Raw genomic sequence first — 23,186 nt, 5'->3', positions numbered from 1 at the left:
CAACGGATCTCGTAAAAATAAACGATGACGGCGTTAGACTTGCAGCAAAACTTGTCAGTTACCCATCCTTCGTCCTTGGTCGGAACATTGATTTCAACTGTGGGCATGGGACGCAGATTCGGCAGAAGCTTAGGGCAGAATCATATACACCACGCACATGGCGGACTCATCCGTTGCACATCTGCCCTCCGGAGCCATATCGAGCTGCAGATCCGATGACAAGGAAGGTGTTAGACTGGATCTTTCTCATTTCAGCCCTCAACTTCAGTTTTTGGTCGGAAAAAGAAGGGACTCCTGAACGCTACGGGGTTGAATGGAGGGCCGGTTGGGAGTCAACGCAAAGAAAGATTCATACTGGATATTGGTCATTAGTTGCTGCACTAGACCGCGGTAAGTCTGCCGCAATTTCAGAGACATTAATGAACCATTGACGGAGCTCTTCTGCCCACCACCAGCTTTAGAAGAGGGTATACCCATTACAGATCCGACATTCTATGGCTCGGAGACGCGATGCCCGGATGCCCTGATCAGTCACATATTCCGGGAAGCTTCCGGGTGTACTGAAACAATACCTCTGCTCTCCGAACGGATATCTATCATGCGTGAAGTGGGGTCTATCCTCACTAGCGTAAGTGGTGCTGTTTCGTACACCCTCCATAACATCTGACCACTGTTCGGTTGGCGATAGTCCTTTGGGGGAAGCTACCAGGGATTCCTAGACGAATTCCACCGTCGCCACAATGGTCAGGGCACTGCACTAGACCTTGTTAGAATGGTCGTGGACACTTTCCCGTCCTTCCGTGATGAGACCGTTTACGACGGGACCAAAGGTGCGACTATGCTCTGACACTCACTAAAGAGAAGACACCCTAACGAGCCGTGGACAGTCTACCTCTGGAAACGCCCGCAAATCCTTGTCGCTGAAACTTGGGCTGCATTCTTTCCCGCATCTCAAGGCGACCGACATCCCATCTTCCCCGGAGAGCAAGGACCTGCAATCCACGAGCTAACCATGTTTGCAGACTATCGCGTCCCTCAAATCCTCCACCATCTCAGAATCTTGTCATATCCGCCCTCTCTCGTTGAACAACTCAGACAAGGCATTTATCTCCCAATGGGATGTAGAGAGGAGCTCAGCCTCCGAACATCCAGTATCATTGCTGTAGATCGCGTCCGCGCAGAGATTCTGGCTGCCATCCAAGAAGAAGACCCCGACAATTCGCATGTACTTGGGTCGACAATCAGCAGCGTGTTGATCGATTTCTTCCTCTGGGACCTTGCGAAACGGTTGGAGAGCGGGGAAGAGTCGATCGAGGGTTTGGAAACCGAGGATATAGTCCCTATTCATCGGACACGAAGCATCTGGTACTAGACAACATCCTGGTTGGGCATCTTGGGTTTCTTGGCAGGTGCCACATACCTGGCTCCCTTCTCCAGCAAAACCATCGGTCACATTATTATACTCATGTAGACACGTAGACGATCGCTGTACTCTATGGAACCCCGACCCGATAGGTAGGGCTAGAGGAACCACCCTTAATCCTTCCGTTTCCCTAAAAACGTGCGCCTATGTACCCACGTTAAAGTTAGAATCTGGGCATTCATCGCGGTGAAAACAAGCCTGCCAATGTGTTTGGATTTGGTTAAAGTGCTGGAGTATTTACAGCATTCCCCATCGACCCTTATCGTCCAATGTCCAATCCCCCGATAGCATCGAACCGACATGTTTTATCCGAGTGGGAACCAGGGCTCTGATTAACCGTTTCCATTCAAGGGCTGGCGTTGTTCTTGTAGGTAACTCCACTGCCACGAATGGGAAAGTATCATGTCGAGAGAGAGACCTGTCTCAATATGGGTCAATGTCTTGGTCGCTTTCCTCCCCGCTCGATGAATCTCCTGCCATCTCCTCGTCCGAATCCTCTTCGTCTTCCGTATCAGGTCTCCATCGTCGCGTCAAGAAAATATCATTGTCTGATTCCTCTCGGATGAGGCTGGAGGGTGACAGATGCGCATCAGAAGAGTGCCTCGCTCGAGCTCGAATTCTAGACTCACTGGTCGAACAGGCTAATAGTCCTAGCTTCAGTCCGGTCGATATCGCTCACCAGCGAAGTGTAGTAAAGAAGTCTGTCTTCGGTGCCATCTTCGCTCAGCTTTCGGACTTCGAGTGGAGACCGCGCCAGATCGCGGGTGCAAGGCGAACCAGGCGTCGGACTGTGTAAGATAATGTCTTTTTCGACGCCAGCGGTGGCTACGTGAAGAAACTGTGGATGGAATACGATAGTGTTGACGATCGAGAGATGGCCATTCAAGTGACAGAACGGCTGAGAGATGTCCACAGGGACGTATTTTGGTTGAGAGAAACCAGCTGTAAAAGCTGAATCAGGATGTGCGTCAGTACAAGCCTTTCTCGAGGTCCAATAATGGTCGTCCCACCAATGGTGCTTTCTGGTTCCGCCGCGTGCCAGTCACTGGCGTTTATCTCCCGCCTCTGTTCGACCAACTCTGAGATAGGGGGAAGTTTCCAGACATATCCACGGAAATCATCTGAACCAGCTCCATAGTATATGTCTTCGTCCATCCCAGGCCCACCGAATGACCCATGCTGAAGTAGGAAATCAAATAACCGTGTCGAGACAGGTGGGTCCACGGAGAGAGAAGCCTACCTTCATAGTGCATGCATTTTGATACGTTCTTGAAGAGGTCGTATCCACCAAATCGCCGTTTGGAAGATACTTCCCGCTGCAGATTGCGATCGGATTCGGGTCGCTTGTGGAGAAGATTGTTGGGAAGAAGTTCTGGATCGAAACGTTGCATTCAATAAGATAACGGAGCCAGGAGGCAGGTCCAACTCACCACCATCGTGATAGCAAACTTGCTACCTGTCCGCAGGTGTTCGCTTCATTGGGAGTCTGAGCCAATGGAGGACGACTTACCGGTGCGATCGAACACAATGCTGCTTGCTTCTGGATTGCTCAGGTGGTTGACTGTTTTCTTAGTTAGGTTGGTGTTATACTGTTCTGTGTTGATTGGGATCAATTGAGGAAGACTGACGATCGACACGTTACCCTCTGTACAATGCCACCATCTGTCCTTTCCCCGGATCCAAAAGCCATTCGCTCATCTCGGAGGCAAACCCTTCCACGACTATCTGAAGTCAGAAATATGTGGGCCATAGTTGGATGGTAAAGAGCGCCGGAAGCAGATGCGTTTAGCTCCAATGTGTTCTCTCTTGTGCGCCTGGTGTTCACATCCCGAGCATCATATCTGTAGATACATCCATCCTCGCTATCACCGTGTAATTAGCAGATATATTTCTTCCAAGAAACCAACGAGGATATTCACCTTGCAGTCAAAGCCAGATCTTCGTTAAAGGGGTGGCAAGAAATGGACCTGATGCTGTCCTGAAGGGAACGTGAGCTTACTGTGAAGCGGAGACACGCAGAAATAACCTACGTCTGAGTCTATGTAGGCTCCTTGAGGAGTTGGAGATACAGCCTCCACGCCGAGAGTGGAAATATCATATCTATACACGGTTTCGCATACACCGCCCCTGGAAACAACGTCAATGGAATACGCATTGTAACGATCAAGTTTAACTTACGAATATAGATAGCGGTTGTTTTCAGAGAATGCTAATGTGAGAATATTCGCCTAAAGAAACGATTGAGTTGCTGCCATTTCGTGCGGGTGCGAAGAATAAGTCTCCAACCCTTGGGCCCGATAGGTTCAGAGTGGGTCGCGTAACATCGTCCTGATGGAAGTCCCATAGTTTGACGAGCTTATCTACATTGTAAGTGCGTCAGATGGCGCGTTACCTTGCAAGGATTGAAACATGAACCCAAAGTGCGTTGTCTGGACCAACGAGGAAAGGCTCTTACCATCCCCTCCACTTGCCATCCAGCGACCATCTCCAGACGAGAAGGTCAGCGCATTCACGCATGATTCATGGGAATGCAGTCTCCTAGTATGTCATTCGGCGGAAAGTGGTAACCCACGTCAGAATACGTTTGAATTGCGAGCCCTCGAGTATTCACCTTGAATAGGGAAATCCATTAGATAGAAGTGATTCTGAGACACCGCTCTGGTTTACGCTGCGATCGAAGGGCAGCCTTCTGGGCTTTGCGCGCAGCCATTTGAATGCGTCGATTCCATTCATTCAGAAACCAGGAACATGGATGGTGGTGGACAAGATCAACTCGGAAAGGTCATGCATTGCAAAGCTTGACATCATTTCGGACTGCTTACAAGGATTTGGGGAAAGAAAAGTGATGGTGTAAATTGTATTCTCATGAATAGACATGTCTCGATAGCTAAGTGGTATAGCGTGCGATTGCAATGTGTTAATATCGCGAGGTCCCGTGTTCGAACCACGGTCGGGACTGTTTTTGGTTCGCTTCGCCAGTGACTATGATATCACCGTCAGTGCGAATGGGACTCACTTCGCTGAACCTACGTCCTTCACTAACTTCTGTATTTTTACCAAGTCCTTGGCGGCCCTCCATCCACCGAGACTGCGTCTGAACCTCGGCGAAACTAATAGTGATCTGCACCTCAAGGTCCCCGTCGGAATTCTTTTGGCTTTCTCCGGCCTATTGGAATTCGAACAGCACATCTCGGTCGTGGAGAATGTTGAAAACACACTAAGAACGGGAGTTAGCACAGCGTAATTCGATAATCCCAGCCTTGCGCTGAGTGCATCAACAACTTCCTCACTTTTAGGTGTTGGGCTGACGATTCTCGGTCTACTGAACAACTTCTTTATTCCAATTTAAACAGCCAAGAATGATACGGCTCGAGCTGCTAGATTCTTCTGTTTCTGGCGCTGGGTTGGGCCTTCGAGGGGGACGTTCCATTCCTACCGTTATATTTGGCTGTGTTGGAGTAGATAGAGAGTAGAAATTATCGTACCTTTCAATACGTATCGAACGAGGAAGCCATGGCCGCCGTTGGACTGCCATGAGTGTCCTCCGAGGATCTTCCTTGCGCACCTTCGAATGAGGGTGAGACGGTAAGCCACATTTTCCTACCTATCAACCACAGGGACAAACTGTGCTGGGAAGTAGGCGGGTGTTTAGAGAAGGAGCAGGGTCAGTGTGTTACCGTGCGGGAATCACGCTTGTTCTCTCACTTTGACGTCGAATCTTGACAGGACATGCCATAATGAATCAATGCGTTGCAACAGTGCACCGGGACTCAGGAAGTCCCTGCCCGCACTGCTGTCGGTAGAATTGCTGCCTTCGTGTTGGAATGAGTACCACATATATCGAACGGGGTAACTGAAGGAATGGCGCATCTTGTTTCGCTGTGCTGAGAAGGGCAGATGTCTCGTTTGGACACCAGGGTGCGATGTTTCTCTCTACCTAGAAATTACTTTCGGAAACTATCTGTTGAGCCATAAACGCACACGTCGCAAATAGCTGAGAGATCCCATGGCCAGTTAACGGTCTGGGCCATTGCACGATCAGTTTGAGGAAAACAACTCGCTTCTCTACGAATTCTGACCTATTTCCGAGTGAACAGGTGACAACCAGACCCTAATCGAAGCGCTGATTTCGTTCGTCCATGCATCTCGCAAGCAAGATCAGGTACTCGTAAGGCCCATTGAGGTCAGACCGACTCGCCAATTTCATGCCCACGTCGCCCCCCTATCTCACCAGCAAGCCACCGAGCTCGCGTGCGGGAGAGCTAGGTAAGCCCCTTCATTTCTCTTGGTCTCTACAGACTCGGACTACGGACTAGGCGGTGAGACCGTCTCGTCGGTTTACAAGTAGTACTAAGCACTACTAGCCGCTCGTTTGAGCCGGACAAACCGAACAAAGAAAAGTCCAACTGCTTCTGCAGTTCCAAGTTCAGCATCACCTATACGACCTATATTTACAGAAATGCACTTGGAGGTCTCTCCAAGAGAACCAACGTCGGAGTTTTGACAGGCGATTGAACTTCCCCTAAACGGCATTGTTCTTCATTCAATCTACCAGGGGCCATGGCGCGCAGATTTAAAATTAGGCATCGATCGAGGGAAAATACGTGCTATTAAAACACACCTGGAACTCGGAGGGCGCAGGTTCTTGACCCAATTAAAAGTAATTTAAGTGTTCGACTTATTGCTGCCTCGGGCCTGCCACACTCAAGGGGGCATGCACCTGTTTAGGCGATTTCTTAATTAAGCGCCCGTCGGGCGATAGCGCCGTCCCTCCCGACAGGGCTGCCGACCTTGTGTGATACTGCTCATGCGATACCCGCCTGTGGGTCCTGATTGTGAACACTTTCTTCTGGCTGCTGACCGAGGCTCAGGCGCATCCATGTCATTTTTTATTTCGTCGATGAACGCCAACGCCAAGCACCAGAGGTTCTTCCAAGGCCCGACTGTTGCCCCCAATAGTTGAACAGCGCCATCTATGTCGCGTGGAAAGCATCGAGCAATTCCCGTTCTGACGATGTATTCCTTGAGGGTGAATTGAGACTGCTTGCACCCGAGGAGCCGGCGGTAAGCGCGACGTTCTGGACTCCTCCTTCACTCTATATATCTGGGCAGCACGATACTCCATATCCTAGCATCGTCTTCACTCAGCTCAGGAGCATATGAAGCCACATGCACCCAGGGAACCGACTCGGACACGCCCACCCCGCCTCAAACCCGGCGGTTGATACAAAGGGTCAACTAGTTTCAAGCCATGCACCCCCCTGAGAAGTCGCCTACTTACGCGAAGTATGGCGCTGCACTTGACTGGCTTCTCCTCGGTGATACCCCCCTTACCGGCTATCCAGGTGACATAACTGCAGCCCAACCTGTATTGCTGTAAACGTGATACCCAAATCGAAGTACTCGCCCAAATGCGGACAGTGGGAAGACCTAGTACTTAGTTGCTACTAGTTCCCGTGAGCTAATCAGTTCTAGTTCGCCGAGAACACTTCGGAATTGGAATGTCCGGCAGTCTGTCGGTCCGGGCGTCCGGCAGGGGTGGTCCGGCAGTCTGGCAAGGGGATGAATGGAGAAGAAAATGGGAGAGACGCCAGGGGACTTACGAGTTGGGAGTAGGTATGAGGTTTCCGAGCCGTTATTTAGAGACAGAGGCCAACATAGGCTTGGAAGGCGCTAGATTAGTCAGCACGGATTCAATCAGCGAAGTCGAGGTTCCCTGGATCCAGAGCGTACACTAAGAGCGTACACTAGAAGCAAGGCTTGCTAGGTATGCCTACTTGGGCCCGTCCGACATATTTCTAACGGGACTAAGGCCTCCCAGTCGATGTTGGATCGAATTTACCTGGAGCGTGCGAGGACTGACTAATCAACCAGCCGTCCACGGCACGCGATCATGCCGCAAGCGCTAAAACCGAGGGGTAGCGCGTACCGGTGGGCTAAATGCGTTCGGATTCTGGTATACTAAGCGCTGGGTATGCGTAGGGTAGCCTTCAGACTAAGTAGACGGCCCAGCCGCAGCGAAAAACGTTGGAAACGTTACTAGACCGTGGCCGGACGGCCGGACTTACGGACGCTGCCGCTCTGCCGGACCTTCGGCAACGCCGGACATTCCAACCCAGTGGTATTCTGAGTTCGCCGATCAACAGCATGGTGGTTCTTCACCTGAGAAGGGTGTCAGAAAGGAGAAGGTGGACGGAAGCCAAGGTGTTCCTTCGCTCTTTAGCGGCGGCAAGTTGCGTGACTGGAGTATAGAGTGGTGGGTGCTGCGCAGAACATGAGATCCAGAAGCTTGAGAGCATACATACCGCGCGCATTGTCGCTTTCGAAAGAGGGGCGATGACTGGTGCAGGAGTCAGGAATAGGGTATCGGAATTTGCCATTACCCTTCTTATAATCCGGCTCCTTCTTTTGGACGACAGCTTAGTTCTTTGTGATATGCAGGCTCCAAGTCTGGAAATTGCGCGTTAACACCAGAGTCTGGGGGAATCCTAGAACAAGCTTCATGACGAGAAAACGACGTCAGCTTGCTCGCAAGATACCGGTCGCAGGTCTCAGGAAGCGACCGGGCCAGCGCTTTGTAAAATGGTAGGACAACCAGTTGGTCCGCCTTTTCTTCGAACGCAGGAAGCGGTTACACATGAGGGTACTTGAAATTGGGTCAGGTAAGTCAGGTAATCACTTCGGAGTTCTTCCAGGGGATGTGCCGACTAGGATCAACCGAGAACCACCCATGCTGTCCTCGTTCCATGAATGCTGAATGTTGACTTCTTGGAGGGGTTAACTTCTCGACTCATTCCTCGAATAACTCTTCCTCGACGAACCTGTCACTTTCCGCTCCACTGAGTGGATGAATTGAAGTAAATGTATTCGAGAAAGTATGGACTTTGTCAAGACAATACATCGAAGCAACCGACCGGGTACGGAGAACTTGCCATCTTCGAAACAAGCAAAATCTTGGAACTTTGGAAGAGGAGGAGAATTGAATTCCGGAAGAACGAAAGAAGAGTGACAAAACGAAATTGAAACGGCAAAGAACTCGGTCGGCGAAACTTACCCCAGCCTTGGCTGTTGGTCGTAATCTCCGAGCTGAAAGCCACGGAATGCACACTTGGCCGTATTTCTTCGAGAGTCATTTTCGCAACTTCAGCAATCATGGTACCCATGAAAGGCTATTTTGTCAGCGCGAGAGCGTCGGAGTAATTCCCAGCGATAGTGAAGGCCATGCTGTTGGATTGGGGTGTTGTACCGTACGTGCAAAGTTCGAATGGAAGACTCTTTTTCTGGTGTTCAAATCTAGGGTTGGACCCCTAGACGTCAAGTATCGGTGTCGCTGGGAGCAAGCTCTTGTCGAAATCAGGTGTTGGCCTCTGATTTCGTCAGTATGTCACAATGGGATAGGGTCGATCAGAAATCCGATGAATGGGCCGCTTGGAAGGATGGTATAAGTCGCATGGAGACCCACGGCCCAACAGAATAAACCAAGACAATGGAGACTTGATGTCCACCTTATTGACGAGGGATTGGCGCAAGGCATCACAACGCTCAAACGCGTGCAGGTTTAACGGCGGGAAGTCCAGATACATCGGCTTTCTAGGGGGGTTTAGACCACCCTTGAGTATGAGTCAACCTATCCGACTAAGGCAGACCACCCTCACTGTTAACCGAGTCGGTAATCGAGGATTGGGCGAGCAGGCTTCATTGCCAAATGGAAACGAGGAAGCGACAAGCAGGGTGATACTGCAGCGGCCCAGATCTAGGAACGAGACCCTTCAGGAGTAGTCGAGCTAGAGAAGCGCAGAGCTGTCTGCGACATGGACGCCGAGGTTCAGGGTTAAGGTGGACGTGAGATCTCGTCTTGTTTTGTCTAGATTGGACGAGATGGGGTCCCCAGAAACGTTTTCGAGTTGAGAGGAGTGAAGTATTTCTGAACCGAAGTCATTGTTATCGATTCGGGCTGGATATGGGTACGGCGTTAAGAGATTAGCGGAGCCTCGATGAGTTAATAATATCGGAAGCTGTTGTACTAAAGGGTAGAGGTGATCATGAACGTTTTTGGGTTAAGCTGGGGGAGGCGGAGTTATTACCATGACAAGATCTTCCGTTCCGAGCCTCGAGTGTTGTTACGGGTAAAGAGGCGCGCACGGTGGGTGACCAATTGGCAGAATAGTGTACAAGGGATAGGATTGGGACCGATATCGACCCAGGCCCCTTCCAGAACGTGCTTACTGGGACATTTCAGCAGCCGAGGTGAGGTTTGTAAGACCGTTATCAGTCTGGAAGTCGGAACGGTGGAGAAGTAGATAAGGAGGGTACACTCGCGGTAAATCTTTGGGATGGAACTTCTCTCCGACTTGTTGCGGTGGCGGAGTTGAAAGAAAGAGAACCAGGGTCGATGTATTCGCAGAAGAGACGGGGACCAAAGAAGATAACATAAGGATAGGGTAGCCGTTGGAGATAGCAGGCGTTGAACGACCGTGGAAGGTGGGTATCCCAATCGAGGTCGGCCTACCGACGAAGTGGCCTGTCAAGGATGTTACCTCGGACTGATTTGGGGGTCACAGCTGAGAAAAGATGCCAAGAAGGGCAAGCGGGGTTGTGTTCTCGAAGAAAGTGGGGCGGGCTCATGAGAAAGGTATTAGCGACGAGGGGAGCGGGAGGACGAGATAGAGCGGCTTCTTGGGACGAAAATAGACTCTCCGAAGAAATGAAGAAGCGGCATGAAAATGGTGAGTGGATTGGCGCGTAAAAAGTGGAACTGATTGTGGATAGGTCCGAGGTTATTTCAGGTGTAAAAAAGATATTTCACATGCCTGTTAAGGAAGAAACGCTGAAGTTGATGGTGTGGGGTAGCTCGAAATGGCGCGATGGATGATGCACGTGGCCGGCCAAGGAATTGCGGGTTGACGCATGTGTGAACGTTCAACCCGGCCCGATTTGGGTTACATACACCAGATTGAAATCTGTTTCGCGCCGTCAGCCTTGCCTTTTTCCACGTCTCAAAACCCCGGAGAACGCCCGCCTACTTATACACTTTCCACTCTCTGTACGCTATTCTTTCAACTACCCCTGCCCTTACTCATGTTTTCTATACAGTCTTTTCCAATACACCCAGCCCCACCAATGGGCTCCTCAGACATCTCCTCATCGTCAGCGACAGCACCGACGACTGAAAAGTCCGTCGCAAGGCCCTACAAATGCCCCTACGCACTCTGTGGTCGCTCCTTCAGCCGTCTCGAGCATCAGGTACAATCTCTTCTCTACTGCAATCTGCACTGCTCATCGTCCACCCATCTAGACACGCCACATTCGAACCCACACCGGCGAAAAACCCTTTGTCTGCACATTTCCCCTTTGCGAGAAGCGATTCAGCCGCTCAGATGAACTCACGAGGCACTCGAGAATACACAACAACGACCATCAGTCCACCGCTGCCTCCAAGGCCAAGGGCTCAGCAAACAAATCGAAAAACGCATCCACAGCAGCGGGCGCCGGTGACGAGCTCATGTTCGATGGCTCTTACGACCACGCGACGCAACGACCGACATCACTGTCATCCGCCAGCGCACGGATAAAGAAAAAGGCCAGAAGCAGGGCCAACAGTGACGACGAGGTGCGTTCGCTATCTGGGCTTGCGACCGGGTGGACGCCCTTATCGGACGTCAATTGCACCCATATGACTCTCGGAATTAGCCCTTGGCTTATTTTCAACCACTTTCCCACTTGACAAAATTAACTTTTCTCTTGCCTTTTTCTAACATTTCTTTACCCACAGGGAGAATCCTACGCTCGTCCTACTGCAATAGGGTCATATGACCAAGTCCAGCCATCCAGGCGTTCCACATCCACCACAAATATTGCAGCACTACCCACCCAAAATGGCCCGGCGGTCTCCTCACCGTTCTCTGCCCTTTCCACGGTCGCCATGGACGAACTCTACGTCCTCGAACGCCAGGAGGCCCTCCGACGAGCTCAATACGAAGCCCGTCGCGCAGAACTCGAAAACCGCCAGCGCCTACAGCACTACGGTCGTCTGAGCAAAAGCGCGACGACCAGCCCAGTCATGAAGACCCACCATCTCAACCTCACACCCGAGGAGAGGAACTACTTTGGGCTCAACAACATCAGTCACGAACGCGACGGCCAATTCGCCCGGCCAGTACCACCCCCACTTCAGCTTGACGAAGACGGTCAAAAGTTGCAACGGAAGAGGAGACTCAGCACCCATGCACCGCCCTCCAACTGGCATCAACAGCCCGGTCATTCACATTTGCTCCAGTCGCGATCTTCTGGTCACCTTGTCGAGACCATGATGAAAACTGGTCACGCATACAACCACAGTTGGGCAGGCTCTCACCACCCTTATCTTCCCTCTCACCACCGACGCATGACCAACAACGGTCAGCCAGAAGATTCACCGATGAGCTCGGATTCCGAACTCCCAACACCTTTCGCTTCTACTCAGCCCAACTCGCCCTTGACCTCCGCAGCCAGCACCACCAACACGAGAAGAATATTCTCATTGCAGTCCACCCCTGTCTCAGCGGACCATTCTCCACCTTATCAGTACTCTTCTTCCATTCGAACCACCAATGCCGAATTCCACTCCAACTCTGCCGCCTTCACACCTTCCACAAGTCCCTTCTTGGGGCCCTTGCGGACCCTGAACATTCACAGTGCCAACCCAAGTAGGGCCCCTTCGCCTGTGCTTCTACCCCCGCCGTCGTTCTTGTCCAGCGCTATCAATAGCAAGCTCAGCGCGGAGAGGGATGGTGGTGTTACCATCGTGTCTTCCCAATCAAGACCGGGAAGCACCATGGGTAGCCCCACATCTTCATTCCTGCATCGTACCATGTCCGGCAGTGACAAGGTGCCGAGTAGCGGTGCTGGACCCGGGCGTGGCGGCCACATGTTCCCCCACAACCCTTCCTTTGTGGAGAAGCCGTTGTGGATGGGTGCTGGCAATCTGCATCATGGACCTGGGGTGATGACCGGCACCCCCAATACCGGCGCGACTACGCCGCAGCTGTCGAGTGCCAGCAGCAGTACTGGGAGCAGCCCTCCTTCCGGCATCGGTTTGGGCGGAATGCATGTGGATAGGACAGCTGGGTCCAGGCCTCCTTCCCCGCCTGCTACTTCTGGAGCCGCATGGAGCTATGTCCGTGGAGAGGACCGCGAGCGCGAACGGGATCGAAGACCTCAACATCACCATCTAGCTCACTCTGTTCGCCTGGCCTTTGGTATGACACCCATACATACACCATCCGTTTCCTCCTCGTCAACTTCCACGCTGGGTCGCGACCGTTCTCGCGAACGTTACCCGCCTCAGCCGACTTCCGCCTCGGGATATTCGACGCCGCTACAACCTCTCAATAGCAGTGTTGGAGGTGGACTTGCGCATCCTCACCCTACAAGCTTCGGTCACGGTGCTGGTAAGCTCACCAATGGAACCATCTCGATGCCAGGTTCGAGATCAAACTCGCCTCCGATTACCTTGCCGCCTCTCAAGATGCTCTCCACTTCACCGCCCTCCCAGAAGCGCGGCAGAGCACTCGACTCGCTTCCGAGTGACGGACTGTTGTTCAAGGGTATCGGCAAGCCCGGTGAAGATTCGGCGGTCAGAGGAGAGGAAGGCCGAGACGGTGCTGGTGTAGAAAGCAAATCGAAGCGTGATAGAGAGGTAGGACAGGAGGACGACGCTGAGAAGGAGAAGATCGAACTACCGCGGTTCAAGGATTTTGAAGCAGCTGCGCTTGGGCCCCGTTTCCTCGGTGACTCGAAAATGTCGATCGATTTCGTCTGTTGATTCTCACTTCGCTGTCTCCATTGTTTTATGCTCTCAAACTCTCCATTATCACTTGTTGTCGACTCATGCTACCACCCCGCTTTATCGTCCCCTCTTCATGCTACCCTTTTTTATTCTCTGCTATAGACCGAAGTGACATCGGAAGACGCCACTTCTCATCTCCTTCCTATTCACCCTCTTCCATTCATATTCACGACACAGCGACGAAACACACCAGGTCGCTAATGAGCTATTTATATTCCATGACATAACATACTATAGAGTTTTCAACATCCTTCACCTTGTAATTTGTCGGTGCGGCTTTCACTGCATACCATCCCCACCTTTTTCCGTTTCGCACTACTCCCGGGTGCTTGTACGCACCCCCATCACATCCCCATAGACGTGTTTACCCTTTCTTCCCCGGTTGCATGCTACCCCTCGCTTTTCATCCACCCCATCCCAATCCCCTTTGTCCTCTTGTACCATCTTTCCCTTCCTCCCCATACTCTCCATCATTCATCATCATGGACTGCATCTCCCTCCACTTCTGCGTTTCTTTTATGCGTTATGTTTATCTCTCCTCTATTTCTCTCATTCACTTCTCTGTAGACCTCCCACCTCCCTCCTTATCTCTCGTGTGTACGAGCATCTATCTATAATCCATTCTGTCATGCCGGACCCATCACTTTTCTTTTCTCTCGGGATCCTCTTTTTCAACCTCATCCATTTTCATCATGCATATCGTACTGTACTTGTACTGCGTCAGATATGGACTCATCCTGTCTACCTTTGTTGTTGTTCCTAAAGTTGTTGTTATAGTGCTGTTGTACGTTTGTACTGAGCCTCAAAAGCATTCCCTCGTGATAAAGATTTGGCACTGATCCGAATGAATACCTTCGCAGCCCCGACCACCTGCTTTCTCGACGGCTGTCAAGGACCTGACAGGACCCTTTGGTCTTCAAGGAAACTCGAAGCATTTCTCCGAAATGACCTGATGGATCTGCACTGTCAAGGTGACCTTCGCCCATGCCTAGGCTTCGACGCTTCGACAGTGTTCTAGCCGTTGAGTTCTCAAGCTCTCAAGGCCAGCGTCGACGTGGCCTACGATCTGATCGTGCACTTCCCGACATCCATCCGGCGTCGCTTCGGCTTCGGACTCGGAAATTTGTTTATGACTTCATCTCCCATACAGGCTGTTCGGACCTTGGGCTTAAAAAGGACCTTGGGGATGCGGGGGTACTCAGTTCGCGGACTCAACGAGACTCAGCGATTCATTTCGTAGCTATGACGGTGCATCATAGTATACCCCAAGGTATTTTTTCGGAAACGTACTTCGACGATGGGGACATGTTCCGCAGGTGCATGCGGTCGAATCATCATTGTTTGCCCATTACAAGTCGGAGCGCATAGACCTCGGAATACGACGGTATGCAGAGCATGGATTGGGTCCACAACATAGAACAAAGGAACGTGAAAGAAATTGGAGACTGGGAAAATCCAGGATCGCGGTGTTGTGTGATACTGCTGATGGGATATGGTTTGAAGACGTGGGCTAAGGACGAACGTGTGGTTCTTTTCCCCATTGCCCAGCATGGAATGGAGATGGATCAAGGCGATGGATTATGACAGTATGGTGTGTCAGGACGTGTGTAATGTGCTGTAGGTCTGCAAGAAGTCAACGTGTGCTGGCAATAGGTCACCATTGCGCAATTCGATGCCAAGAATCCGTCCCCAAACGACAGCCACGATATAGCCGGTAATGGCGATAGAAACCTGTCCAATCTTCTAAGCATTCATGACGGTGTGTGTCCTGATCGTCCAGCCACGAGGGCGAGAAACAGCGATGACGGAGATGCCCTACTTGACCAGCCACTGTTAAGTGAAAGGGCTCTTACAGTCCTTGGAAGTCCCGCCTAGATATCTATGCGCCTGGATTGACCTTCGCGACTCTTGAACTCGTTCAGATGGACCGTCCCGACACCCTAGCTCATGAAGACGAAGTTTACGATCCAAATACACGCCAAAGATTGGGCGTGTGTACCAGGCCTGGACCGCCAGGATAACGAGGAAGGGGACTAGAGATTCCATGAAATGAGTCATACTCAATTCCTGAGTTCTTTTGAAAACTGCGGCAGGGAGAAGAAGGATTCTCAAGCCCTTTCTTCTGTATCATACACCCGGTCAGAGCTTGTAACGGTTTCTTGAGGGAGCTTCTGGTTTCGAAAGATTACAGCGTCAATGGGAGACATGTTTTCAAGTGGTGTTCCAAGGGCCTCAACCAGAGTATCTGCCGTTCCATTGATCCCTGTGGGATTCGGTTCGCGCATATATCGCGCCTCGGGGCCCAGTTAATCGCTCAGGTGGAAGTTCAAGAAAAGATCTGGTTACCGTTCAAATTGGCAGCATTGTGTTCCCACGAGATCCCATTTAAGCGCTCAGGATGCTGCAATGGGCGGTACATAGAGCATATGTTATTATTACATGGAGATATGTGGATGACAGGAAGTACGAATTAGAGAGAGTAAATATAATATACAGCAATGTACCCCACCCATATACAAGCTACACACCGAGTTCCTGGTAATCTCTTCGCAACTGGTCGATGAGTGCCCATGATTCCTGCATGTCCGCCACGGGCGACATCCTAACCGTACCAAGTGTAACCAATTCCGGAAATAGCTTGTGAATATAGAGAGCTAGAGACCGAAGCATTCTGGTAGGGACACTATTGGGCCGTGCGTCATCGATTTGCAGATGGCGTATCGACGTTGCGTTGGTATGCGAGGTAACTGTGGCCTTGAGATCAGGATCAAGTCCCCGTTCGCTCATGCTGGAATCGATACTGAGGTGAACGGTTTCCAGTCTTGTCTTGATCCCCGAGAGGTAGCGGAGGCCGTCGAGGGAGACCATGAACGTCTTGAAATGGGGAAAACAACACACGCGCAACGCCGAGGCCTTGCCCTCGGCACCATTGGATGAAATGGCAGTTAGAAATTGAAGAAACTGGGCTGTTGTTTCCGCAACGTCTTCCCATCTGTTTGGGTTGCGGATTATCCAACTTCCTGGGATGTGCATTTTCATAATGAGTTGTTCAAGGTTGGGAAGTTGGACCAGTGGGATTAGCTGCGCAAAGCTGACGGCGTCCCAGTTTGCTACAAGATGGAGGTTCCGGAGTTTGGGTGCCGTCGTGGCGAGGGCTTCGGCTAGCCGCTCGACCTCAAAATAGATGGGCTCCCCCGCGTCATTTTCCAGTACTGATAACGATAATGATTGAAGGCTGGGTAGGAGTAGGTTCGCTATGATGTGAGCGTAGGTGCCGGGGGTTGCGAGGGACATGGAGGTTAATGAGACGGTTGGAATTGGCTTCATTGGGGTACTTTCGGCCAGGCAATTGCCTCGGATCTCGAGGAATTGTAAACGAGGGGCAACTGCCACCAAACTAGACAGCGAGGGTAGTCGGAATGGTAGGCAGCAGACGAGAGTGAGGGAGGAAAGGGCTATCAGCTTCTTCAAGCTTCCGTACACTCCTGCGGTTTCCAAACTGGCAAGGATGTAGTCGGTAAGGACAAGACGGGTCAAAGTGGTAGGCGTCTCCTGTGCCAGCTGAGTTACCATGGCAGGACCGAATGTAGCGTTTGGATTGGGTCGAATGGATGCAGAGGGGTCCATTTCAACTCGCTGGAGCCTCGAATTCGAAGTCAAGAGATCAAAACAAGCCAGAAAGGAAGGCTCGTGAATGTTTCCAGCGATAGAGATGGAAAGCAAATTGGGAAGGAGGGATTCCGCCTTCTCAGAGCTGGGCGCGCAGAGTAGTAGTTGTTTGGCCATGATCGTATAGGCTTGTGCGGAAATGAAAGCACACCAGATACCGATGTGCAGGTGCTGAATGCGTCGAGCGTATGCTTTGAATTGATTGGTCAATTTCGCACTGGGAACATCCTGGAATATCTGGAGCACGAGATTCATGCCCTGAGAAGCAATGAACGATTCAGTATGGAGTAGACGTACCAAGACATTTCCATTGTCAATCGCAGCGCCTGGTATCACTTTAATTAGTGGCAGGAGGTTGTCCATTGATTTCCATAGTCGATCGAGAGCTGGTTCGCGGAACGCTTTGCATATACCAGCCAACCGGTACAAGGGGCCTCTTTCTGGACCAAGATGACTGAATATTTCAGAAACGAGTTCTTGATTTCTCAAGACAGCCAGTTGTGGTTGGTTGTCGGGCTCAAGCTCAGCGGCAACTTCAGATTCAATCTTAAGCTCTGGCGTTGACATTGGTTCCTGCGGTACCGAGTGAGCTCCAGTAGTTGTAACCTGACTGAAGATGGACACGTACCGAATTTGCTATCCTAGTGCTGGGTGCCGACACGGAAGAGAGCTGCGCCCCTCGTGCGACATGGGCGTTACGAGGAAAGCAGGTGATTGATGCCGACAAAAAGATTAGTCTTCGGAGTCCAAAAAGATGATTCGAGCCAGGTTCGAACTGGCGACCTTCTGTGTGTTAGACAGATGCGATAACCAACTACGCCATCGAACCGTTGATATTCATAAATCCATAGCTCGACTGGGTGGGTAGGAAGAGAAGGTGATATCAGAGTGTTTCTGGATTTCAATGTTCTTGAGGGGGAAGTGGACTGGATGGGGTTGCGATTGTGGATAAGCGAGCCGAAGGAGAAAGCAAAAGACTTGCCCGTCGAGCTCACCGTGTGTCACATCGGTCACACGGCGTCAAATGTTGTGACGCGACGCGTTCCACCGTTGATGTGCCTAATTTTCACTTGAATTTAGCCGTTCCAGACTTGCCGCAGTGCAGGTTCAATCTTGTTCTCCCTCGGCCCTTTCGACGAAAAAAACCTCGACACTGGCCATATTTGCATACAACGATGAGCGACAGCCAGAGAGCATCGAGTTCTGTCCCAACTCCAACATTACCGATCGCCGCAAATTCTAATTTTGAGATGCGTTCTCTTACGGACTCTCAGTTTCGACAGACATGGTCGCAGATAGCAACTGCAGCCACAACCATGTCTGCAGGCTCCACAGCTTATGTAGCACCAGCCCCGCAATTGGCTCAGAGTAAAGGTACGCATAACCAATCTTCGCCGTTGAAGAAATGAGACACTCAGTGTACTTGGTCAGCGTACATGCGGAATATTCAAGCCTGGTCAGCGGCCTCTTCGCCAAAGCCAACTGCCTCAATGTCTTCGCGTCCATCGCGAGCGCGAAGTACTCGCAATGCGGGCAGCGGCACCCCGACACCAACAACGCCGGTCCCAACCATGCCCATTGCAGCGACTTCCTCGGCTACAAGTTATGTTCAACCAATCTATTCCCATTCGCACCCTGTCGTACCAATGCAGGTACAACAACCGATCCAACAGCCTTCAGTGCCCATGAACCCTCCCAAGGCGCCTTTGCCTACGGTGCCTCAAGCCTTGCAATCCACCTATGCTTCAAGGATGAAGACGGGCGTATCATTACTCGTTCAACCCATCTTTCAGTCGACAACATTAGCTTTGCTATCAGGCACGGGGAGGCCATCACGACGCGGCGCGGTGATCAACTATGCAGACCCAGGGTCTGGGGATGACCTTCCGGATGCCGGAGAGCTCGACTCAGATGATTCAGAGTTCCAAGCAAACGGGGGTGGTCGATCGTCGAGCAGACAACAGCAAGGTGCGCCCCAGAGCATTCCCAACGTTTTTTCATTGCTCATGCGAATACAGGTCGGGGATATGCTTCTCCCGCACCTCAGGCCAACGCTCGACCAGAGAACGAAGAGTTGGACCAAAGTTACCTGGGAATGCAACCTCCAGCTCGGTTCATCAAAGCAAAGCCAATACCTATTGGTCTTGGTGGACCTACAATGCATGAATACCCGTATGTTCCTTTTCCTCATCACAGCGACCTATCTAACGCGCTCTTTCAGTCCGCCTGACAGAGTTATAGCCCAAGCTCAGAAACGCGCATCACTCGTCCCCATTCGAGTCGAGTTCGAAACCGAAACACACCGAATACGCGACTGTTTTGCGTGGAACATCAACGAAGACCTGATCAAACCAGAAACCTTTGCCCGCATCTTTTGTAACGACCTTGATTTACCCCTTATTCCTTGGGCTGAAACTGTGGCGAATCAAATCAAAGCACAGATTGAAGAATACCAAGACGTTGCATCTATGGAGATTGGAATGGATAGTGCACTCTCTCCCGAGGAAATGGCCGAGCCTGGTGATGAATTACCTGAGTGTCGCGTCATCGTCAGCGTACGTCTGGTTTCCCCACTACAAACTTGCGTACGAACTCAATCTCTACCCTAGATCGACGTCCAAATTGCAAACCACCACCTCCTTGACCATATCGAGTGGGACCTACTCTCACCCCTCACACCTGAAGAGTTCGCCCGCGGACTCTGTGCAGACCTCGGGCTAACCGGAGAGGCAGCACCTCTCATTGCACACGCAGTCCACGAAGAACTGGTCAAACACAAACGTGACGCCGTCGAGTGGGGAGTCATTGGGGGACCTACTGCGCACGACGGCAAAGAAGCAACACCCGCGCTCGGCGAACCCGCCCAGCCCGAAAAGCGCGACCGCAGCGGTTATAGCTTGCTCAAAGACAAGACCGGACTGGGTCTTGGATGGGGTCGCGCACCGAGGGACGGGCGCGGGCCCAAGGTCCTTCGAAGCGTTTGGCGAGACTGGCAAGAGGCGGAGGAATTCTCAACGTCGTTTGATTTGCTTACGGCAGAGGATTTGGAGAAGAGGGAGATTGAGAGGGAGAGAGCTAGTAGGAGGTTGAGGAGAGAGACGAGCAAGTTCCAGAGCATTGCTACTGGTAGGATGAGGAATTTGCGGTATCGGTAACTTCCTGGACAGCGTCTTCTCTGCTCATCCTGATGTATTCTCGTTAATCAAATCTGCTTCATGGGGCTTCATTAACTCGGGTTGGCATTTCACCGGACAATATCTACTATCTAGCACTATGGTAGGGCATTGGTAAGGTGCTTCAGCCAGGCGTCCGAGTTTATCCAGGGAGGTCAGAGTCTAACTATATAGGCGAGCCTCGTTGGTATGAATCTTGTTCACCAACTGCTCCTCGAGAGACGGAAAACGCCCCTATTCGTTAGCGGTCCGACGCGACCGGCTTTGATTGGATTTTGGGCACATCGTCGGCCATATGCAGCTGTTTGTCTTCAACGACGATGATTGATACCCTATCTTAAACTCTTCTCCTCGACGACCAGAAGAAACTATCGCGTCGCGCCGAGTCAAAATGGGTAAAAGTGCTAAATTCCTCAAGCGTGTTGTCCGTCTGCTTTTTAATTCATTCCGATGGATGCGAGCTGACATTTTCTCCTCACAGAAAAAGCCCAAAGCGGGGTCGAACTCGAACAACGTTGCCGGTTCTTCCGCCCAGGCTCAAGCTCAGGCTGCAAAGAAAAAGAGCAATTTGAAGGATAAAGCCTCCAAGTCAAAGACAGGTCCCCGTGAAGGCCCCGTTCTGGGAGGCGCAGACTATGTTGCCTTGATGATGGGTGGGAGGAGAAAAGCTAAAGAAGAAGCCGCCAAACTACCGCCTCCTGAAGACGCTGAAATGTCGTAGTATCCTTCTCATCGTAATTGTCAATCCATTCTGCTCTTTTCCCATCCCGACTCGTTGCCTGACTCCCTGGCCAGTGCTTTTGCCCAACCAGAATACCACTCCTCAGAATCAAAAGCTCAACGTCCTCCGGCGAAAGAAAGTCCGTTCCCTGCAGGTAGATTCTGGAGCTGTGCTCTAGGTACCGGGTAGTTCACTTGTGGCGCAATTGTCGAAAACATCGCGTCCTTCTCAGGGATCTGGCCTGGTTCTCACCTGGAGCGAGTCAACTAGTGCTGATCATACATCGTACATCACGGTTCGATGGTTGGCCAGGGTTCAAGGTGCCGACTTGGCCCTTCGCGGCCAAATCGCGCGGAAAGCTCGCGATAGGACAGTAGCAACTCTGGAGGCGCTTCTGTAATTCCAACAAGGCAACGAACGCTACATTGGTACCCTTGTCTGTCAACGTAACGAAAAGAACTATGGCTACACTGATCGTCCTTGGAGAAGCAATCGAAAAACACAAAAGAGCGAGGGCTCATTGGAACAGAATAGCGAAGGAAAGGAATGTGGATATGTAATTGTCCATGTCTGCAAACGAAACGATTTATCACCGTGCGATGCCAACACCATACCAGTCAGAACTGCTCCTATCGCTTCCTGCTATCGAGCTCCGTCCGGGGGCTGCGCGCCCATCTCGTGGAGAGGAGGGAAGACCGTTGCCGCTTGTCTTAGAAACGGCAGTTGGTTCCTCTGGAGGACTTCGAGGACCGGTAGGGCTGACAGCAGAGGCAGGAGAACTGGGATCGTACACAGTGCTGAAAGGGTTCACAGAATCCCTGGAATATGCCGAATGCAGGTCGTCCGGGATATCTGAATTGACCTTCAAAGTCCTTCGTGGAGCTGCAATGTCGATGTCGGTGAGAGCGCGAGTCTTGGGGGGTGACGCTGAGGAAAGGTCGGGTCCGAATGGTAGGGTGCTGACAGAACTCTTCCTAGCTGCTGATTCGGACTGCATGCTGGCCATGTTGAGCATGCCTTCAATGTCGAGCGAGTTAATGGATAGTCGTTCACGCTCATCTACCGGGTGGGGCATGACATTCCGGCTTTCCGACATGGCTAGCGAAGGTGCAAGCGAAGTGTGTCTGAAATTCTTCCCAACTTGCGACATCGGCACGCGTTGGTCAAGCGGAGTGACCTGGATCCACGACGACAAGCTGTCGGTACGGTTACCGACATTCCGTGTCGGTACAGTCAGACCTTCTGCGGTCTTAGCAGACGTCATCGCGGGGGCAGGTGAAATGACGAAGGTGGGTGGAGGCATGGGGGCCTTCTCGTCCATACTACGGTGCATGCGAGTACCATCGAATGAATCATCGCGCGCCTTGCGAACTTTACGCTTCTTTTTCCGTTCGCATAGGATGAATGTGCACATCGCGACGGCAATGAGTACGACGGCGCCCCCTCCTGCAGCACTGCCAATGATGATAGCCCTTTGGAAAGGTAAGTTGGAAATACTCGCTAAGAAATGGTATAAGTGACCGACTTGGTGGGGACATTAGTTGCAGTGGCATTGTTGTCCATGGTTGCCTCCACTCTATCTTCTTCCCCGAGACATTCTTGAGGACTCGACGAATTACCGACCACTATATTTAGAAAAGACATTGAGTCGTTACGCGTTACGTCGGAATTATGGAAGTCTGTGGAACTCACCTGTCAACAACGCGCTAGTTTCTCGAATTCCGTTTCCTCCGTCAACGAGCAACACCACTTGCTTTCCTCGAGAAACGCTCATGAGGTATGTCGCGGTTCCAGTGGAAGGATCGTCAGACGTCTGGTTGAGGAAGAAGGAGAATCCAAGAGGGCTGTAGACTCGAACCCTAGGCGCTTGGGGGATGGAAGTGACATTGTATGCCAACGCCAACTGCCCGCATTGGGAAGGGCTCTCTTCTACAGTGAAGTGTCGAGTGGGACTGGGATCTGGATCGAGACACCTATCGCTGTTTGCGACCTGCGACGGTTGAACCTCCATCACATCTGACACTCTAATCATAGTTGCTCCTTGACCATCTTCTAACGCTGCGACGAATCTGGTGCCGGCTGGGAAGGGGACAAAACTCGAGAACAGGCCTCCAGAGATGGCTTGAGCGTTTGGGATAGGGATGACGACAGGATTCGATCCAAACGGAATGATAGAAAGAGATGTCGCCACCGGTGCCTCCGTTGGAAGCTGTCCATTGAGCGAGAACGTGAATGGCTGACATTGCTGGACTTCGGAAAAGTTGAACTGTAATCTGGCCAGAGACAAGACGACCTGCGTGCCGGAGAAAAGCAAAACGCACAGCGCAAGTCGGAGCATGAAGGGCATAAATAAAAAGAACGAAGAGGGCGGGA

General features: G+C 51.5%; 9 protein-coding genes and 2 non-coding genes across 11 annotated transcripts; 6 read left to right on the top strand and 5 right to left on the bottom strand.

The window, feature by feature from the left end:
• Positions 1–598: 598 nt before the first annotated feature.
• Positions 599–1,372, top strand: CC1G_03001 (hypothetical protein; the record flags this gene model as incomplete). Its single annotated transcript, XM_001835861.1, has 3 exons — positions 599–628; positions 689–830; positions 888–1,372. The coding sequence occupies 3 exons, from the start codon at positions 599–601 to the stop codon at positions 1,370–1,372; spliced, it is 657 nt and encodes a 218-aa protein (XP_001835913.1).
• Positions 1,373–1,846: 474 nt separating this feature from the next.
• On the bottom strand, positions 1,847–3,897 carry CC1G_03000 (hypothetical protein; the record flags this gene model as incomplete). The annotated part of the gene is made up of 12 exons (XM_001835860.2): positions 1,847–1,991; positions 2,053–2,374; positions 2,434–2,602; positions 2,664–2,795; positions 2,854–2,879; positions 2,934–3,012; positions 3,075–3,285; positions 3,343–3,401; positions 3,454–3,550; positions 3,602–3,651; positions 3,710–3,783; positions 3,879–3,897. 12 exons carry the CDS (start codon positions 3,895–3,897, stop codon positions 1,847–1,849), a joined length of 1,383 nt encoding a protein of 460 aa, XP_001835912.2.
• Positions 3,898–4,300: 403 nt separating this feature from the next.
• Positions 4,301–4,381, top strand: CC1G_20169. The gene has a single exon. It is a non-coding gene; the product is annotated as a tRNA-Cys (tRNA).
• Positions 4,382–5,628: 1,247 nt separating this feature from the next.
• Positions 5,629–7,105, top strand: CC1G_02999 (hypothetical protein; the record flags this gene model as incomplete). Its single annotated transcript, XM_001835859.2, has 6 exons — positions 5,629–5,689; positions 6,152–6,216; positions 6,452–6,487; positions 6,666–6,768; positions 6,899–7,035; positions 7,085–7,105. The coding sequence occupies 6 exons, from the start codon at positions 5,629–5,631 to the stop codon at positions 7,103–7,105; spliced, it is 423 nt and encodes a 140-aa protein (XP_001835911.2).
• A 250-nt stretch (positions 7,106–7,355) lies between these two features.
• Positions 7,356–7,902, bottom strand: CC1G_15020 (hypothetical protein). Its single transcript, XM_002910643.1, has one exon. It carries the CDS (start codon positions 7,801–7,803, stop codon positions 7,582–7,584), a length of 222 nt encoding a protein of 73 aa, XP_002910689.1. The 5' UTR covers positions 7,804–7,902; the 3' UTR covers positions 7,356–7,581.
• Positions 7,903–10,543: 2,641 nt separating this feature from the next.
• On the top strand, positions 10,544–13,718 carry CC1G_02998 (hypothetical protein; the record flags this gene model as incomplete). Its single annotated transcript, XM_001835858.2, has 3 exons — positions 10,544–10,666; positions 10,719–11,033; positions 11,196–13,718. 3 exons carry the CDS (start codon positions 10,544–10,546, stop codon positions 13,224–13,226), a joined length of 2,469 nt encoding a protein of 822 aa, XP_001835910.1. The 3' UTR covers positions 13,227–13,718.
• A 2,052-nt stretch (positions 13,719–15,770) lies between these two features.
• On the bottom strand, positions 15,771–17,486 carry CC1G_02996 (hypothetical protein; the record flags this gene model as incomplete). Its single annotated transcript, XM_001835856.1, has 2 exons — positions 15,771–17,177; positions 17,217–17,486. 2 exons carry the CDS (start codon positions 17,484–17,486, stop codon positions 15,771–15,773), a joined length of 1,677 nt encoding a protein of 558 aa, XP_001835908.1.
• Positions 17,487–17,674: 188 nt separating this feature from the next.
• Positions 17,675–17,748, bottom strand: CC1G_20168. Its single transcript has one exon. It is a non-coding gene; the product is annotated as a tRNA-Val (tRNA).
• Positions 17,749–18,235: 487 nt separating this feature from the next.
• Positions 18,236–20,074, top strand: CC1G_02995 (snr1; the record flags this gene model as incomplete). The annotated part of the gene is made up of 5 exons (XM_001835855.2): positions 18,236–18,293; positions 18,351–18,887; positions 18,938–19,091; positions 19,141–19,474; positions 19,529–20,074. 5 exons carry the CDS (start codon positions 18,236–18,238, stop codon positions 20,072–20,074), a joined length of 1,629 nt encoding a protein of 542 aa, XP_001835907.2.
• A 409-nt stretch (positions 20,075–20,483) lies between these two features.
• Positions 20,484–20,813, top strand: CC1G_02994 (hypothetical protein; the record flags this gene model as incomplete). Its single annotated transcript, XM_001835854.1, has 2 exons — positions 20,484–20,516; positions 20,574–20,813. The coding sequence occupies 2 exons, from the start codon at positions 20,484–20,486 to the stop codon at positions 20,811–20,813; spliced, it is 273 nt and encodes a 90-aa protein (XP_001835906.1).
• Positions 20,814–21,199: 386 nt separating this feature from the next.
• On the bottom strand, positions 21,200–23,151 carry CC1G_02993 (hypothetical protein; the record flags this gene model as incomplete). Its single annotated transcript, XM_001835853.2, has 3 exons — positions 21,200–22,285; positions 22,339–22,438; positions 22,506–23,151. 3 exons carry the CDS (start codon positions 23,149–23,151, stop codon positions 21,403–21,405), a joined length of 1,629 nt encoding a protein of 542 aa, XP_001835905.2. The 3' UTR covers positions 21,200–21,402.
• Between the last annotated feature and the right edge of the window lie 35 nt (positions 23,152–23,186).

The sequence above is a fragment of the Coprinopsis cinerea genome (genome assembly GCF_000182895.1).
Source record: "Coprinopsis cinerea okayama7#130 chromosome 8 map unlocalized cont3.8, whole genome shotgun sequence".
Lineage (NCBI taxonomy): Eukaryota > Fungi > Basidiomycota > Agaricomycetes > Agaricales > Psathyrellaceae > Coprinopsis > Coprinopsis cinerea.
This window is presented reverse-complemented; position numbering and strand designations above follow the sequence as displayed.

Coding starts and splice junctions, on each gene's coding strand:
- CC1G_15020 (XM_002910643.1), bottom strand. CDS start 7,803: ATGGCAAATTCCGATACCCTATTCCTGACTCCTGCACCAGTCATCGCC.